The sequence below is a fragment of the Narcine bancroftii genome, chromosome 1 (genome assembly GCF_036971445.1).
Source record: "Narcine bancroftii isolate sNarBan1 chromosome 1, sNarBan1.hap1, whole genome shotgun sequence".
Classification (NCBI taxonomy): Eukaryota; Metazoa; Chordata; class Chondrichthyes; order Torpediniformes; family Narcinidae; genus Narcine; species Narcine bancroftii.
Window position 1 is genome coordinate 22,271,624 of NC_091469.1, and position 17,447 is coordinate 22,289,070.

The 17,447-nt window shown below is 43.7% G+C and overlaps 1 protein-coding gene and 1 long non-coding RNA gene across 2 annotated transcripts in view; both read right to left on the bottom strand.

The window, feature by feature from the left end:
• trmo (tRNA methyltransferase O) overlaps window positions 1-573 on the bottom strand; it is a 41,960-nt gene extending 41,387 nt beyond the window's left edge. Inside the window, exon 1 of the mRNA XM_069921828.1 lies at window positions 463-573. Within this exon, the coding sequence (XP_069777929.1) occupies window positions 463-530 (68 nt within the window). The 5' untranslated portion in view covers window positions 531-573. The remainder of the gene's footprint in view (window positions 1-462) is intronic.
• Window positions 574-1,081: 508 nt separating this feature from the next.
• LOC138764274 (uncharacterized) lies at window positions 1,082-16,890 on the bottom strand. Its single transcript, XR_011358096.1, has 3 exons — window positions 16,590-16,890; window positions 3,250-3,394; window positions 1,082-1,717 (listed from the first exon to the last, which is right to left on the bottom strand). It is a non-coding gene; the product is annotated as an uncharacterized lncRNA (long non-coding RNA).
• Window positions 16,891-17,447: the final 557 nt, after the last annotated feature.

Here is a 17,447-nt window from a genome sequence, read left to right on the forward strand (position 1 = left end):
TGATGAAGGGCTCCAGTCCACAACAGTAACTTTTTTCCCCCCACTTTCCTCCAGTAAATCTGGTCTCTCCAACTTTTGATTATTTGCTAGCCAATTTTTAAAAAATCTACATTCCCACTTTCCCTGATCAATACCCTTGCTTACAGCTTATCCCCATGGTGACCCCAGTTTGTTTCGATGAGAGACCTCCTTACAACTTTTAACAGGATTTTTAAAATCTCCTTTTGAATCCTGACTGAGGATCTCTGAGTGAAGCACTGACTCTTGCTTCTCGTCCCACAGCTGCTGCCTGACCAACGTGATCGTGTTGCCGTTTCTGTGATCTCCCCCGCGTCCACATAACCCTCCCAAGCGGTTTGGGGGCCAAGTGAAGAGACACTCGGACGGACGGGTGTCTGAAGTCACTACAGCCCGCAGGAGAGGAGAAGAAGCCAGCGCTTCCTCATCACTCCAGTCCCTCACCTCAAATTCTTCAGCTCGGCCCTCAGGGTGCGGGCCTGACTCAGCAGCAACTGCGCGGGCACCTCCATGACGTCCACCAACGCTCACCTGTCGCTTCACGTGATCAGCGCCGCCGCTCTCACGTGATCGGCGCCGCCGCTCTCACGTGACGTGCCCTCCGCACGGGGGCGGGAAAGCGTCTTTGGTCACCGTGACGTCGAGTTGCTCAGTTTACTTCCTTTCGGACCATTTTCTGCTGAGGAGGCGGGAACCCTAACAGGCAAGTGAAGCAGAGCCCATGGTCCGGCTGCTTCGATCTCTTTTACAAGAACATCGGAGTCGGCCATTAGGCCCCTCAAACCTATCACGTCGTTCAAAATGCCTGCTCTGCCCCAGGCCTCCTCCAAAACTCACTTGGGTCCAGAATTTGAGATTTACCTCCCTATCCAAGAAGGTATTCCCTCCCACCTCAGTTATCTTGTGCCGTGGGCTTGTTCAAACCTGCTGCCCATCCCGGTGATGGTAGCCCATGATTCTCTCCTGATTCCAGCATGATTTTGCTTTTCTTTGGCCAATAACGCCAAAAGACTGGAGTTACTTTATGACAGGCTTTTAATACCATAAGACTGGACACATGCTCCTGTTGCTGGCCCGATTCCAGGATTCATACTGAGGGAGGGACTCCAGCGTAATTTCCTTTATTGGGGAATTCCAGGGGGAGGAGTTACAGGGAGAAGGCAGGCCAGCCATACCCAGAAATACAGTACCAATGGCATAACAGCATTCACCTTTTAAAAAAAAGTCCGGCAGGGTGGAGTGTGTTTGGTGACAATTACAAGTTCAGCTGGTCCTGTGGTCTGTGGTGCTGGTTGCGGAGCAGCTGCCGGTTCCTGGTCGATTTGGAGCAAGTCAGCAGTTGGTGTACCCGGTGACAGGGGAGGGGCAGGTGGGGCAGGGTGCTGGGGGTTGGCCATGGTAGTTGGAGCAGTTGGTCCATGGGTTGGGATAGGGTGCCTGGGTATGTAGTGGTTAATGGTGGTAGAAGGTCTTTCTGTACAGTGGCAGTGTCGGAGTCTCCTGTGCATACCAGGTCCCGGACAGAGATGGTGTCTTTGTGCCCATCCGGGCATGCCACGTAGGCATATTGGGGTTGGCGTGGAGGAGGTGGACCTTCTCAACTAGTGAGTTGGTTTTATGGTCATGCACATGCCTCTGGAGTAGGACCAGTCCTGGAGATGTCAGCCAGGATGGTAGCATTGTCCCTGATGCGGAATTCCTGGAGAAAGAAAACATTTGTTAATGTGGTGTGCTGTTAGTGGTTGTATACAGGAGGGATCTAATCGCAAGGAGCACCTAGGGGAGGGCCTCTTTCAATGAGAGAAGGGTAGGCCGCTTGATTTCAAGGCTAGGAGGACTCCCTCCCAAACAGTGGCGTTCTCCCTTTTGATCTGGTTGTTCCCCCAGGGGTTATAGCTGGTAGTTCTACTGGTGGCGATGTCCTGTATCAAAAGGTACAGATGCAGCTTGTCGCTCATAAAAAAAAAAAGGACCCCCAATTACTGTGGTTGTAATTCAGGTACCTGAATGGGGTAAAGATGCTGCACAGTGCCTTTATGACTCTGGCCATGGTCATGTCTGGGCAAGGAATGGCAAAGGGGAATTGGGAGTACTCATCAATGACATTAAGCAAGTTTAGGTTTCTGTTGGAGGAGGGCAGGGGCCTCTTGAAATCCTTGCTCAGGCTTTCAAAGGGGTGGGTAGCCTTGATCAGGTGTGACTTGTCAGGCCTGTAGAAGCCTGCACTCAGCACAGACTTGGCAGTTTCTGGTCAGCGCCCTGACGTCATCAGTGGAATACGGAAGGTTTTTGGCTTTGACGAAGTGAAAAAGTCTGGTGACCCCAGGGTGGCAGAGGTCATTGAGGAGGGCCAGGAGTCAGTCAGACGGAGAGTTGGCACATGTCTCCGAGACAGGGCATCTGAAGGTTTGTTGAGCTTCCCAGGCCAGTACAAGATGTCATAGTTATAGATGGAGAGTTCTATTCTCCACCTCAGAATCTTATGATTTTGATTTTACCCCGCTTCTTATTGTTAAACATAACAGCGACAGCACGTTGGTTGGTCAGCAGAGTAAATCGTTTGTCGGCCACGTAGTGCCTCTAGTGTCGCATTGCTTCAATGATTGCCTCAGCTTCCTTCTCGATAGAGGAGTGCTGGACTTTATGGTGTGAAGGGAAAACACCATGGGTCTTCCCGCTTGTTTAAGGATGGTGGCTAGGGAAAAGTCAGAGGCATCGCTCTCCACCTGGAATGGGGTGGAATCATCCACAGCATGCCTCGTGGCTTTAGCGATGTCTCCTTTGATGTGGGTGAAGGCTGACTGAGCTTTCACCAACGGGAAAGGAGTTGGCTTTCACCAGGGGCCGGGCCTTGTCCATGTAATTGGGGACCCAGTAGGCGTAGTATGAGAAGAAGCCCAGGCTCCTCTTCAGCGCCATTTGGCTGTCAGGGAGTGCATATGGTCAGGGTGAGGACTCATGATTCCATGTTCCGTGGCACAACCAAGGATGACCAGGCGTGATGTGCGAAACACACATTTGTTTTTATTATAAGTGAGATTTAGTGCCTTGCCATTTGGAAATTTTTTTCTAAGTTTCATCGTTGTCCTGTAGGAGTGACTGGGGCGTGGGCAGGGCTAGGGTGCCATGGTATGTAGTGTGTCTCAATGGGAGGGGAGGGTGCTGTTTGATGGGTATGCTCCTCAGGTGCCCCTACATACGGGAGGTCCTGGATTGAAACAGTTTTCTCACCCCCATCTGGGTAGGCCACGTATGCATATTGGGGTTGTGCACAGAGGAGTTGGACCCTTTTGACCAGTATGGCCCCTCATGCGCTTCCGTAGCAAGACTGACTCTTGTCAATCAGATTGGCAGAATGGCCCCCGACGTGGACTTCCTGGGAAAGGAAAAAATGTGTTTGTGAAGGGTAGCATTGGTGGGAGTACATAACAGCAACCTAATTGCCTGGAGCAAACGGGAAGGACCTCCTGCCAGTGAAAGACTGGCAGCCCCCTGGACTTAAGGGGAAAGAGGATGGCCTTCCATACGGTGGTGTTCTCCCTCTCCACTTGGCCATTCCCTTGGGGTTTATAATCTGCTAGTGGTGATACCTCTGGCCAGCAGGTATTGGCGCAGTTCATCATTCATGAACGAGGACCCCCAATCGCTGTGGACGTATGACGGGTACCTGAATAAGGTGAACAAGTTATGCAGTGCCCTGATGACTGTAGTGGTGGTCATGTTTGGGGGCGGGATGGCAAAGAGGAAATGTAAATAGTCATCGATGACTGTGAGGAAATACACGTTACGGTTGGTGGAGGGGAGAGGGCTCTTGAAATCCATACTTAGGCATTCAAAAGACCATGTGGCTTTCACCAGGTGCACCTTATCTGGTTGGTAGAAGTGTGGCTTGCACTCCGCACAGATCTGGCAGTCCCCAGTCAAATCTCTGACCTCCCTGATGGAGTATGCCAGATTACAAGATTTAATAAAGTGGAAAAATCTCATGACACTGGGTGGCAGAGGTCATTGTGGAGGGTTTTGAGGCAGTCTATTTCGGCATTGACACATGTCCCTCAGGATAGGGCATCTGGAGGCTTGTTATCGGTTCAATCCTCCACCTCAAAATTTTATCATTCTTTATCTTACTCTGCTCTTTGCTGTTAAACATGAAAGCCACGGCCCGTTCGTCTGTGAACAGGGTAAAATGTCTGCCAACCAGGTAAAACCTCCAGTGCCACTCCGCCTCAATTATTGCCTGAGCCTCCTTCTTGATGAAGGAGTGTCGGATTTCAGGGCCCTGGAGGGTACAGGAGAAGAATGCCATGGGCTGGCATGCCTGGTTCAGGGTGGTGGCCAGGGTGAAATCGGACACATTGCTATCAACCTGAAACAGGGCAGATTCATCTGCCGCATACATTGCAGCTTTAGCAATGTCTTCTTTTATCCGACTGAAGGTTGCCCAGGGCTCTCTTGTCAGGGGGAAGGATGTGGACTTGATAAGGGGGCAGGCTTTGCATAATTAGGCACCTACTGGGCGTAATAGGAAAAGAACACCAGGCACCTTTTCAGGGCCTTGAGGCTGTGGGGAAGGGGGAACTCTAGCAGTGGGCACATGCAGTCAGAGTCAGGCCAATAACTCCATTCTCCACAACACAGCCAAGGATCGCCAGGCAGGTAGTGCAGAAAACACATTTATCCCTGTTGTAGGTGAGGTTTAGGCGTTTGGCAGTTGTGAGGAATTTATAGAGGTTGGCATCACGATCTTGGAGGTCGTAGCCGCAGATTGTGACATTATCCAGGTAGAGGAAGTTGGCACGCAGGTCATTTTGGTCCACCATCTGGTCCATCTCTCACCGGAAAACGGAGGTGCAGTTGGTAACACTGAAGGGGACCCTGCGGTAGATTTGACTGTCTGCCTCGAAGACGGTGTGCTGGCGGTCCTCCGGAAGGACGGATTTCAGGTCAGTCATGGAAAACACACGATATTGGACAATTTAATTGACCATGTCCGCAATGCGAGGGAGGGGATATGCATCCATATGTGTATAGTGGTTAATAGTCTGGCTATAATCTATCATCCTGTGTTTACCCCCACCCTTGACTACCACTACTTGGGCACTCCATGGACTGCTATTGGGCTTGATGATACCCTCATTCAGGAGTCACCAAATGTCTGGTTTAATAAACGCCCTGTCCACTTCACTGTATTGCCTGCGTTTTGTAGTGACTGGCTTACAGTTGGGAGTGAGGTTCACAAACAGTGGTGGGGGATCAATACGGAGAGTAGAGAGATGGTTGGGCCAATGGTGGGGGGGGCCGGTGTGGCAGGGCGGCATGCTGATGAACTGTGGGTTGCCGACCGTGGTGGGGGGGGGGGGGGTGGCGGGGGGAGGGTACTGTCGTATTGTAACACTCTTGAGGTGGCCCTGAAAGTCCAACCCCAGCAGCACTGAAGCACAGAGCTGTGTCATGATGAAGAGTTTCAAGTTCCAAAGTCATGCCCCACACGGTTAGCATCATAGTGGTGTAGCTGCGGATCTCAGGCCAGGGCAACTTTATAGCTGACTGGCTTTGCTTTAAGGGAGTAACACTGCACCGTATCAGGGTGGATAAAATTGCTCCCGCTATCGAAAAGGCATCTTGTCACCTGATCGTTGATTGAGATGTCCATTATGGACCAGGAGAGTTGATGTGAACTGCTTTAGTCCAGCATCACAAATGCTAGTGTTGGTTCATAGAATGACCTGGATTGACTCGTAGTCTGGGAGCATAGTGGTGGTGCCCATGCGACAGCGTGGCTTTCCCCAGAAGTTGGCAGTGTCCAAAATGATGGCCCCCGTGTTGTGGCATGCTCACTCCTGGAAGCTGACAGTGGCCAAGATGGCAGCTCCCATGTGGCACATGCAGCGGTGCTGAGACTGGAAGGCAGCGGTGATCAACACACCTTTGCATAGTGCCCCTTCTTTCTGCACTTCAAGCACATAGCATCTTTCACCAGCCTGCGTTTTCGGGGATGCTTTGGTTGGCCACAAAAGTAGCACTTTAGGTGCTCCAGGGAGACTGCAGTTGTGGTGGGTTCACTCATCGAATGAAGTAGTGGTCCCAGGATGTCATCCCGTGTGTGACCTCACATATTACGGAGGGCGATCTCCAGCAATTTCACAGTTCAATCGCCCCTCTGAAGTCCAACTTACTCTGTTCAAGTTGCCTGCAACATAAGCACTCTGGATCATGACCTCCAAAACTGACTGGAAGTTGCATGCTCGTTCGAGTCCACACAGGGCTCAGAGGAACTTGTTGCTCAATTCACCCGGTCACTGTCTGTGGATAGCCAGCATGTGCCTGGTGTATTCCTCATTTCTCCCTTTACTAGTCCTTGAGTATGATCCTTGCCACCATGTACGTTGTGGCATCCCTGATCATTGGGAACATTTGAGGTTTGACCCAGGAGAAGAGTAGATGCAGCTTGTTTGCCTCCATGGCCATAACTCAAAGTACGTAGCCAGAATTCAAGCAGTCTGAGGCTTCTGGCAATTGTGGATCGATCTCAGGCTTCAAGAGTTGTTCCATTGTTGGAAAAAATATTGTAAATAAAATTGATGCATTATCAATAACTCAACAGGCTAGAACTGTGGGCTTTTATTTACAATAAACTTGAAGGTCATCCTGTGCAGTGACCCAGGCTCTCTGGGGAGGGATTGTCACGTTAGAGCCTTTATACAGGGTCAAGAGGGAAGAGCCACAGCTACAATCACAAAACGGGGTAGAGCCAGATTATTGAATCTGCAGCAATCATCACACCCTTCCCTCACCTTTCCACAGGAATTGCACTCTCTGCAACTCCTTCGTCCACTCTGACCAACTGTCCCCGATACTTAACCCTGTGTCTACAAAAAGAGCTACACCTCCACCTTCATCACTATTCAGGTCCCCAAACGATCTTTCCAAGTGAAGTAACACTTCGCCTGCGAATCTCTAGAGGGACTTGCTGCATCCGGTGGTCAGGGACACTGGATGCAGACTGGGAGATCGCTTTGTTGAGCACTGTTGCTCTGTCCACTACAATAAGGATCTCCCAGTGGTCAATCACTTCAATTCCACAGTTCATTGCCACATTGAAATGTCTGTCCATAGCCTCATGTATTGACAGGTTGATGCCACACATAATTGGAGGAATAGCATCTTACATTTTGTCTTGGCAGTCTCCAACTAGATGACATCAATATTGATCAACAATTTCCGGTAATCATTCTCCCAATTTCCTTCATCTCTCTGTCTTCCTTCTTCCAGATCCCCAGCCCCTACCCTTCATTTTACCTCGGGGAGCATTTTTCTCAGCCCTCTGCCTCCTCCCCTTATCACGTCAGCTCCTTTCTCTTCTTTCCCCTTCCACCCATACCAATCTCATCTGCTAGCCTGCGCGCCATCCCTTTTCTTCCCCCCACCATCACCTGCCCTGCCTTTTTATTTGGACATCTGCCTGATTTTCAGCAATCCTGAAGAAAGGCTCAGAACTCCCTAGAATTTTCCAGGGATGCTGCATGACCTGCTGAGTTCCTCCAGTGTTTTTATGGATTGCAATGGATACAATCAAAATAAATAATAAATATTCAGTTATCCAAGTGCAAAAAAAGGTGACTGCAACAGTGCAGACAATCCTTTTATGGTTTAGGAGCAGTTTCCCTTAAAGTAACAAAAGCCTGTTAGCTGTTGCAAACTGTTCTTGAACCTGAAGGTGCTGCTTTCAGGCTTCTGTTCCTTCAGCCTGAAGATAGCAGAGAGAAAAGGTTGTGACCAGGGTGATGGGTGTCCTTTATGATGTTGACTGCCTTCTTAAGGCAATGCTGCACATCGATACCTGCAATGGGTGGTTGGAGCTTGTGATGGGCCTGGCTATGCTACATTCTGCAGCAGAATACTTTTCACGGTGTACCTATTAGAAGAGTATCCAACAACATATATTTTTTTTCTATTTCTTGGTCTTTTTGGCTAAGATCAAATAGTAGATCACCAACTGTGAGCAGCTCAGCTGGATTTGTGAGAAGCTGGAGCAAGAAGAGAAAGACACCTGGGAGGACTGTTCAAGTGGAAGAGATCATCTGTTAATGCAGGGATTGATCCATGCTGATTGAGGGACCAATCTAACGCACCTTTCCGCATTAAGCCCACCTCCAACACTCTCACAAGGATGGCCGCAGCAATGAGCACCCCCCCCCCCCCCAAGGAGAAGGAATTCGTAACACTATCAAGGTGGCAGTGAAGGACACGAGCAAAGGAAACCCTTTCTTTTGGGCCTCTTCGTCAAGAAGGTGTTGATGGACCGCTGCAAATTTGAGATAAAAGACATTAACTGCCTCCAGGACATCGTGGATAACAGCCACTTAGATGTGACCTTTAAGACTTCGGTGGAATGGCAGAGGATGTTCTGTGACTTCCAGGAGGAGGGGAACATAGTCCACTCTTGCTATTCAAGGCGCTATCTGCTAAGATTCTATCTGTTCCAGGTGTTGCCAAGGATGGCTACATTGCCACACAGTGTCCAAATCAGACAGACATTACAACACTACCTATACACTACCATATCATGGAAAGCTTTTTTGAGACAAATAACTTTGACAACAAGTTCATCAGGTAGTGGTCAACACAGAATGTCATGCAGATACTGAGAGATAAGAATGGATACTGTGGCAGACTGCCAGTTCATTTGGCGGAATTCCACATCACAGTGTTCAAGGACTTGACCTGGCTGATGATGAGAGAAGTCCTCCCAGTCAGATCTTTACTGTACGATAGGCACATCACCCACAAGCCGTGGATGAATCAAATGATTCACAACCCGATAAGGATGAGGTCAATGGTGTTTAAGACCAGTGATCCAAATTTTTACAGGAAGTCCAGGTACCATCTATGGAAGGCCATCTCAGCACAGTAAAGAGGCAATTCCGATGGAAGGTAGAAATAGGATCATTTACACACAAGCTTTGGCAGGGCTTGCAGGCTATTACAAGGCAAAGCCTAACATCAGAAATGGCAGTGATGTTTTACGACTGATGAGCTGACTATCTTTTATGCTCCCTTTGAAAAGGGAAATTCAACGGTACCAATGAGAATCCCCTGCAGAAACAAGTGACCCTGTGATATCTGTCTCTGAGTTTGATGTCAGAACTTTCTTCAAGAGGGTGAACCCTCGGAAAGCGTAAGGCCCTGATGGCAAACCTGGCACGGTACTGAAAATATGTGCCTGATGGACATATGGTCAAAGGTCATTTTCTGGAAAAAAAACTGTTCCACAAAGGATAGATAACAAGTCTCCAATGACATGCCAATCTCCTCAGACTCCTTAGAACGTAGAGGCCTTCTTCACAGTTGCCTTGATGTGCTGGACCACTTGTTTGTGAAGACAGATATCAATCATGATTCCATTGCCATCAATGCATCAAAATTTGGTCAACAGGAAGAAAGAGCATCATCGCACTTTTCTAATTACAAAATTCAAACACCAAATTTAAGAGCTTCTTATTTGATCAATATCAAATATTTGCAGTTGTGTATGTTCCTGTAAATACCTCTAGAGGGAGCTAAAGTACTGTTAATGGAGAACAGTACAGTCATTCGCAACCAAAAGGCCTTTTCAAACTGCCATGTAAAATGGAGTTAACTGGGCAATTTGGACAGTTAGCAGCCCAGTTACATGGCGATTTGAAAGGATCCAACTGGGTCAACCCGGTCAGAACCCAACCGGGTCCCGATCTGTTTTATCTTGTATTCGTATGTGTGAGTTCTTAGACAACACATGGATGAAGGAAAAGGTTATTTACTTTAAAGTTGATGTAAACAGCCCATGAGGCATGTCATGAGGCTGCAAGCCTCCATTATAGATCTCTCCTACTGTGTCAGCACCTGCTGGCAGCTAAGTATAATCAAACAGGAACTATATCTTTAAGACCTAGATAGTAGCAAATGCAACCATGATCACTGTCATTACATGATCTACCTCAGAGGTGGTAAGGGAACCCAGTAAAACTTACCCAAGTATCCTGGTCTAGCGATTTGTAAAGGGAAATAGCTGTCTCGGTTACTCTGGTGACATCAGCACCTACATGCTTGCATCACAGGGAAACCCCTGACTGAGGTGCCACTGCCGTGGTCGGGGGTGGGTGGGGAGAGGTCACTAGTGCAGGAGGGGAGAGGTCACTAGTGCAGGAGGAGAGAGGGGGGTTGGCAATCGGGGGGAGAGAGGTCGCTGCTGCAATCAGAGGAGAGTGGGCTCTGGTTCACGGCAATGGCTCAATGTGAGAGGGCGAGAGGAATAGCCTTCTTCCGTACCCATAATCCCTCATGCCGCTGGAACTGCTCTGGTGCTGGCAGAGCGGTTCCAGCAGCATGGGGGATTATGGGTAAGAAAGACGGCCATTGCTCCCACACTCCTGCATTGAGCGGTCACTGTGAACCAGAGCAGCATGTCACAACAACAACAACCACCCCCCCACCCTGTTCGTGGGAGTGGCATGTCGCGGTGGGTGGATGTGGAAACCACAATTGACATTTGGGGTGACAACTGACGGTGAGGGCAGCTGACAGGAGGGGTGGCGGCTGATGGGGTGGCAACTGATGGGGGAGGGGAGCTACTGACAGCTAGTGGGAGGGGGAATGACAGCTGATAGTTCCCACGAGTGAGCGACACGTCAATCACTGCACCATCCCAGGGGCGGGCTCCCTCTTAAATCACTGGATTGGTGATTTAAAGGTAGCCCAGCCTGCAGTTTGAAAGGTACATCCTGCATCCACGACCCAGTAATCACAGGAGGGCTGCCTGGGTGCTGAAATTTGAAAGCACCTAATGTCACCTTGAATTGAAGATTACTGTGTGCTTCAGACATTGACAGGGGAAAAAAATTGTCATTTTAAATTATGTTGAAAAGTAAACAACTCAGGTTCATGACCTTTACCAACTTAACATTTTAAAGAATCTGATCAGTAGAAACTATTGGCATTTCTTTTGTCTTGCATGATCTTCGCACATTCTGTGACAATTTTGAGTTAATGAAATATTTTTGATAATCAATACACAAAAATGCTGGAGAAACTCAGCATGCCATGCAGCTTCTATACAAAGTAAAGGATAACCAACGATTCAGTCCTGATCCCTTCATTGAGGTATGTATTTTTGATGTATGGTGAATTGTCATGTGGAAAACATGACTATCAATTTATACTCTATAAGGACTCATTAACAGTACCGAAGTAAATAATGTGCCTAATTGTTTCCAAACATTGAAAGATAAATAGTGATAAGAAAAGTGTAGATGTTCAGAAAGCTTCAAGATGGAGATTTAATACTATACTATTGCAAAAACCAGAATTTATTAGTTTTTTAAAACAGCAAATTGAAATTTTTATTGGTATTAACTGTAATTCTGTTTCTAGTCATTTTGTTTTATGGGATGTAATGAAAGCTTTTTTGCGAGGTCAAATTATCAGTTATGCCTCTAAAGTAAAGAAGGAGAGAATTAAAGAGATTGAAGATTTAGAGGAAAAGATAACTGCTACTGAAAAAGAATTTCAAAAACATGCTACCGAAACGCAAAAGAATCAGTTAACTAATTTAAAATTTAAATATAATGAATTACAAACATATCGGTTTGAATGTTTAATGAATCGAACTAAGCATAAGTTTTATGAATGGGGTGAGAAAGCTCATAAAGTTTTGTCATGGCAATTAAAAAAGGAACAATTATCTAGGATTATACCAGTGATTAGAAAGAAATCAGGTATCACTTTTAATCAAAAGGAGATTAATGAGGAATTTTGTAATTTCTATAAACAATTGTATACTTCGGAATGTAAAGATGTAACTGGAGACGCAATAGATTCTTTCTTGGAAAATATTAACTTGCCACAATTGAATCAAGGAGATAGACAAGAGTTAGATAAACCTTTTACAGAAGATGAAATAGAAAGGGCAATAAGAGACATGCCGAATGGAAAGGCACCTGGTGAAGATGGGTTTTCTATAGAGTTTTATAAAGTTTTTTTATGCTGATGTATCTTCTATTTATAAGGATGTATTACAACAAACTTACAATACTTTTCAATTACCTGAGTCTTGTTCTAACGCAATAATTATGGTTATACCAAAAAAAGATAAAGACCCTTTACGGGTTTCTTCTTATAGACCAATTTCGTTGTTAAATGTAGATTATAAAATTGTAGCTAAAATTATGCCTAATAGATTAGCTCAATATCTGCCTAAAATTATACATGGTGATCAAACGGGATTTATAAAAAACAGGTATGGTTCAGATAATATTTTACGGTTAATAACCTTGATAAATAAATCTAAATTTCAGTTGAATTATCCAATAGTGGTTTCAGTGGATGCAGAAAAGGCTTTTGATAGAGTGGAATGGAAGTTTCTGTTCAAAGTACTTGAGAAATTTTGTTTTGGTTCTTCATTTATTGGATTGATAAAGGCTTTATATAATAGCCCGAAGGCTAGAATAGCTGTTAATGGCAAAATTTCAGAATCTTTTAGTTTGACAAGATCTACTAGACAAGGATGTCCGTTGTCACCTGCTTTATTTGCTATAGTTATTGAACCTTTAGCACAATTATAACGTCAAAATGAAAATGTTAAAGGTATGAGAGTTCTGAATGAGGAATATAAGATTAATTTATTTGCTGATGATGTTTTATTATATTTGGTGGATCCGGATATTTCTTTACCTGCATTTCAAGAATGTTTAGAAATTTATGGCCAATTATCTGGTTACAAAGTAAATTGGGCTAAAAGTGAAATTTTACCAATTTGTAAAGGTGATTATTCAGTATATAAAAATATTACAAATTTGAAGTGGACTACACAAATTAAATATTTAGGAATTAATGTTAATACGGAATTTCAAGAATTATATTCAATTAATTATTTTCCTTTAATAAAAAGGATTAAATTAGATTTGATTAGGTGGAGGGATCTACCTTTGGGTTTACTAGGGAGGATTAATACCATAAAAATGAATATTTTTCCTAGAATACAATATTTGTTTCAGTCAATTCCTTATTTTTTTTTTTAAAGTTTTTTTAAGGATTTATATAAAGCGATTAGAGAATTCTTATGGAAGGGAAAATTTCCGAGAGTAGCAATGAGAAAATTGATGTGGGATTTTCAATTTGGAGGTTTAAGATTACCGAATTTTCAGCATTATTATGAAGCAGCTCAATTCAAATTTCTTAGTGCATTAATGAATATGGATGACCCACCTAGTTGGGTAAAGATAGAAATGGCGGTTATTTTAGAAAAATTTCCTCATGAGTTTTTGTTTCGATGGAATAAAAATTTATTACGAACTTATGATGTGCCAATATTGAAACATTTATTGAATTTATGGACAAGTAAACTTAAAAAATTGGGACTTAAAAATATATATTCTGGAAGATTGTCATTATATAATAATCAACTTGTTCCTTTTACGGTCTCTAATACCACTTTGAAACAATGGGGAAAGAAGGGAATAAAAAAATTTATCTGATTGTTTTTCTGAGGGTTGCTTTTGTTCCTTTGACAAATTACAAAGGAAATATGATATTAGTGCAAATTCTATATTTGTATATTATCAATTAAGATCTTTTGTAAAACAGTTATGTGGTCGACATATGATTTTATTGCCTGAATCTAGTTTTGAAGAATATGTACTTTCAATACCAAAAAAGGGATATATATCTGATTTGTATTGTATTTTACAAGAAATTGATAGTAAAAAAAGACTAGGATAAAGATAAATTGAAATGGGAAAAAGATTTAGGACATATAATAGCTGAAGAAGCTTGGATGGAAATTTGTCAGAATAGTATTCGGAAATTAATTAATGCTAGACTAGCGATGATTAATTATAATTTTATTCATCAGCTATATTTAACGCCGGAGAAATTTTAAAAATTTGGTTTTAGTAAGTTGGATTCTTGTTTTTGATGTGATCAGACGGCCAATACTTTTTTGCATACTGTTTGGCTTTGTGATCGATTGCAACAGTTTTGGAAAGGTATTCAATCTGTTTTTAACAGTTTATATAATATCCATCTTGTATTAGATCCCGATATATTTTTATTAGGGAACATGCAATCATTAATCGATTTAGGTTTAGAGGATTATCAGATTTCATTTATTTATTTAGCTTTAGTTGTGGCTAAGAAATGTATAGCACTTACTTGGAAAGATAGAAATATACTAACTTTAGATAAGTGGTATTTGGAAATGAAATTTTGTTTGACTATAGAAAGGATATCTTTTTCAATTCAGGATAAAATGTCTTTTTATAAGTTAAAGTGGACTCCGTTTGCTAATTATATGCATTTAAGTTTGATTTAAATATATGTTTAAGTGTGATATTTTAGTATTGACAATTTTTTTTGTTGTTGTTAGAATTGTTTTAGGTTAAGTTTTATCTCTTTTTTTTGTAAGTGGGTATTTTTTTTCATATATAATATTGTCAATTTTATTAACTCTTCACTCTTTATTTTGAGGGGAAGGGTTGGACTAATTTTAAGTTAGACTATTAATATTGTGTTACAATTAACGGGGGGGGTTATTTTGTGTAGTTTTCTGATGTAATATTGTAATCATACCTTTTTAAATTCTTTTTTTCTATTTTTATTTAAATGTAATTCTTTATTGTATTCATGTTATAAAATTTTAAATAAAGTCTTTAAAAAAAAAAGAAAAGTGTGATCCTTTTCATTCATTTGGTAGTACTCTCAGCACTTTCATGTTCATTCCAGAGTGGTATTTGAACCAAAACCCCAACAACACACAGACAATATCGAGGAGACATAGCCTCAATACTCTGGTGTACATTTAAGCAGAGGTAAGGAGGAACTGCTTCCCCCAGAGAGTAGTGAATCTGTGGAATTCACTGGCCAAGGAAGCAATAGTTGCTCAATAAAGGGTCCCGGCATCAAACGTTGATTGACCATTTCTATCCATGGGTGCTCCCTGACCTGGTGAGTCCCTCTGTTTGCTGAAGCAGTAGAGATTGCCTCATTAAATGTATTTAAGACATAGATTGTTTTGAAGAATGGTCATTAAGGATTATGGGGAAACAGGTAAGTGAAGCTGAGTCCACATCAGATCACACATGACTTATTGAATGGTGGAGTAGGCTTGATGGGCCAGATTGCCTACACCTTCTATTTGACCCCAGCATCTGCAGATTTTCTTATTTAACTACTCCTTTCTTATTTCCTATGCTCCTATGTTCTTATGATACCAACCAAGTCATGTACTACCCTGCTTTTTAATGTTAATTTTGCTCTTTCTTAAAAGACACCACCAGTATACCAATTTTTTTTAAATCGTAGGATATAGGTTTCTGCAAAATTTGGGGCAGGCCACCAGCCAGAATTTTCAAATTCATGTGCCTCATTTCACACCACACCTAAAGAGACTGACTGCCCCCATCAGTAATATTGAACTTCTGGCAGTCACTGTGAAGGTTACTTAATGGCAATACAAATTATTCTTTTAATTGCATCACATCATGCAGCAAACAGAGCTCAATTATTTGAGCAGGTATATTTGTGCAATCAGTCTGTTGAGCACTAATGAGGAACCACCCACTCCTTAACAAAGTAACAGCATACTGCAGAATTTCAGAGTTCCCTTACAATTGAATGCAATTAATACTGCTTGGAAAGCCTTTTTGCTGTGGTCTGGCTCAGAACCACACTAAAATGAATTTGGATTGGCCATTTTCCAGCATCTTTGGTTGGCTTGATTTTTAATCAACATTTTCTTGGATGAACACTGAAGAGAAAAATGGTTCATCAAAGGAGGACAGCCAGGTTCGGGTCCATGGCACTGTGGTCAACTCAGCTGTATTTGGGGCAGGGGTAGAAGGGGAGCAGAGTTTCAGCAATTGGTGGCTAGATATTTGGGGAGTGGTATTTCAGTGGCCATATATGTAACTCCAGGATGCTGTGTTGCCTTTCATGTACTGAGTCAAGAATGTCACTGAGTGGGTGTAAATATTCGAGTGAGAGAGGGTTCACAACCAGAGTTTGTGGTCTGTGTTGAAGGGTATTAATAAATAGACCTCAAAGCTAGTAGTTTCAAGGTTACTACCAGTACCACATGTCAGTAAGTACAGAAATAGGAGGCAAGTGCAGATGAATGCGCAGCTTAAGAGATAGTGCTTAGTGAGGGTTTTAGGTTCAATTGGATATTTGAATCAGTTCTTGGGAGGTGAGAAAGGTGGATTCCAGGCAACTTGCAGCTCAATAGGGTTGGGACTAGTGTAGGAGGACGTTACTGCAGTTTGGTGATGGGAACCTAACTACAATATTTATAGACTTCAAGAACTATCTGTATCTTTTGAGACATTGAAGTGTTGGTCAGTAAAGATAGTATATTGTGCAAAAATAAAATCCCTCTGGAGGAACTCAGCGAATTGAGCAGCATCCATGAGGGGAAAGGAATTGAGAGTGGAGAGGAAGTTAGCTGAAATAAAAAGGAGACAGGGGTAGGTAGATACTTAGTGGACCAAGGGGGTTGAAGGATGATGGGCAGAAAGAGCCAAAAGGGGGAGTCTACAAACCTGCAAACCGGTTTCCTTGTCTTTGCTTGATCACATGGATGTAGAGGAGGCCACATCAGGAGCTTTGAATGTAGTAGATGAGGTTGGAGGAGGTGCCTGTGAATCTTTTCTTCTGAAAGGAGATCCTGACAGGCACAACAGGGTAGAAGGTATAATATTTCTACAAATGGTCATCTTGAATGACAGGACAGAGTTAGAAAATTAGGGGACAGACATTTAAAACAGGTTCATTGGAAGTTTTTGTGAAGGGTGGTGAATAGAACATAGAACACTACAGCACAGTACAGTATAGGCCCTTTGGCCCTCAACATCCCTAAAAATAAAGTACTAAACTCATCCTACCCCATAACCCTCTATTTTCCCTTTATCCATGTGCCTGTCTAAGAATTTCTTAAATACCCCTAATATTTCAGTCTCCCCCACCATCAACCTTTCTCCGGTGGGTTTTGTACGAGGTCGTCCAATTTGGCTGTGGTTTCTTGGTCCAGGGAGCTGCTGACATGGTAGTACTTTGTGGAGTCTGAGGTAATCTGCTTTATCTGTAACTGTGCTTCTGCTTGTCCAAACCATGTGCATGGGCGAAGCGTCCAGAAACTCAATATGAGGGCAACTGCTGCAGCGTCCATGCTGTTGAGTCCAGAGGCGGCTCGACCTGTCGGAGTTACTAATGTAGCAGTGGACAAACATAGTCGAAATAACGAGACCAGTACTCATTGGGCTCATCTGCACTCCAGTTTATTGAAATTTCCTGCACTCGCACCAGAGGTGATGTCATGGCATGATCCCGCTTGCATGCAGGCCCGACCCGACCAGTAGCACCACCTTAACGTGGCTGCTCCGCTGCTGTGACTAAAACGC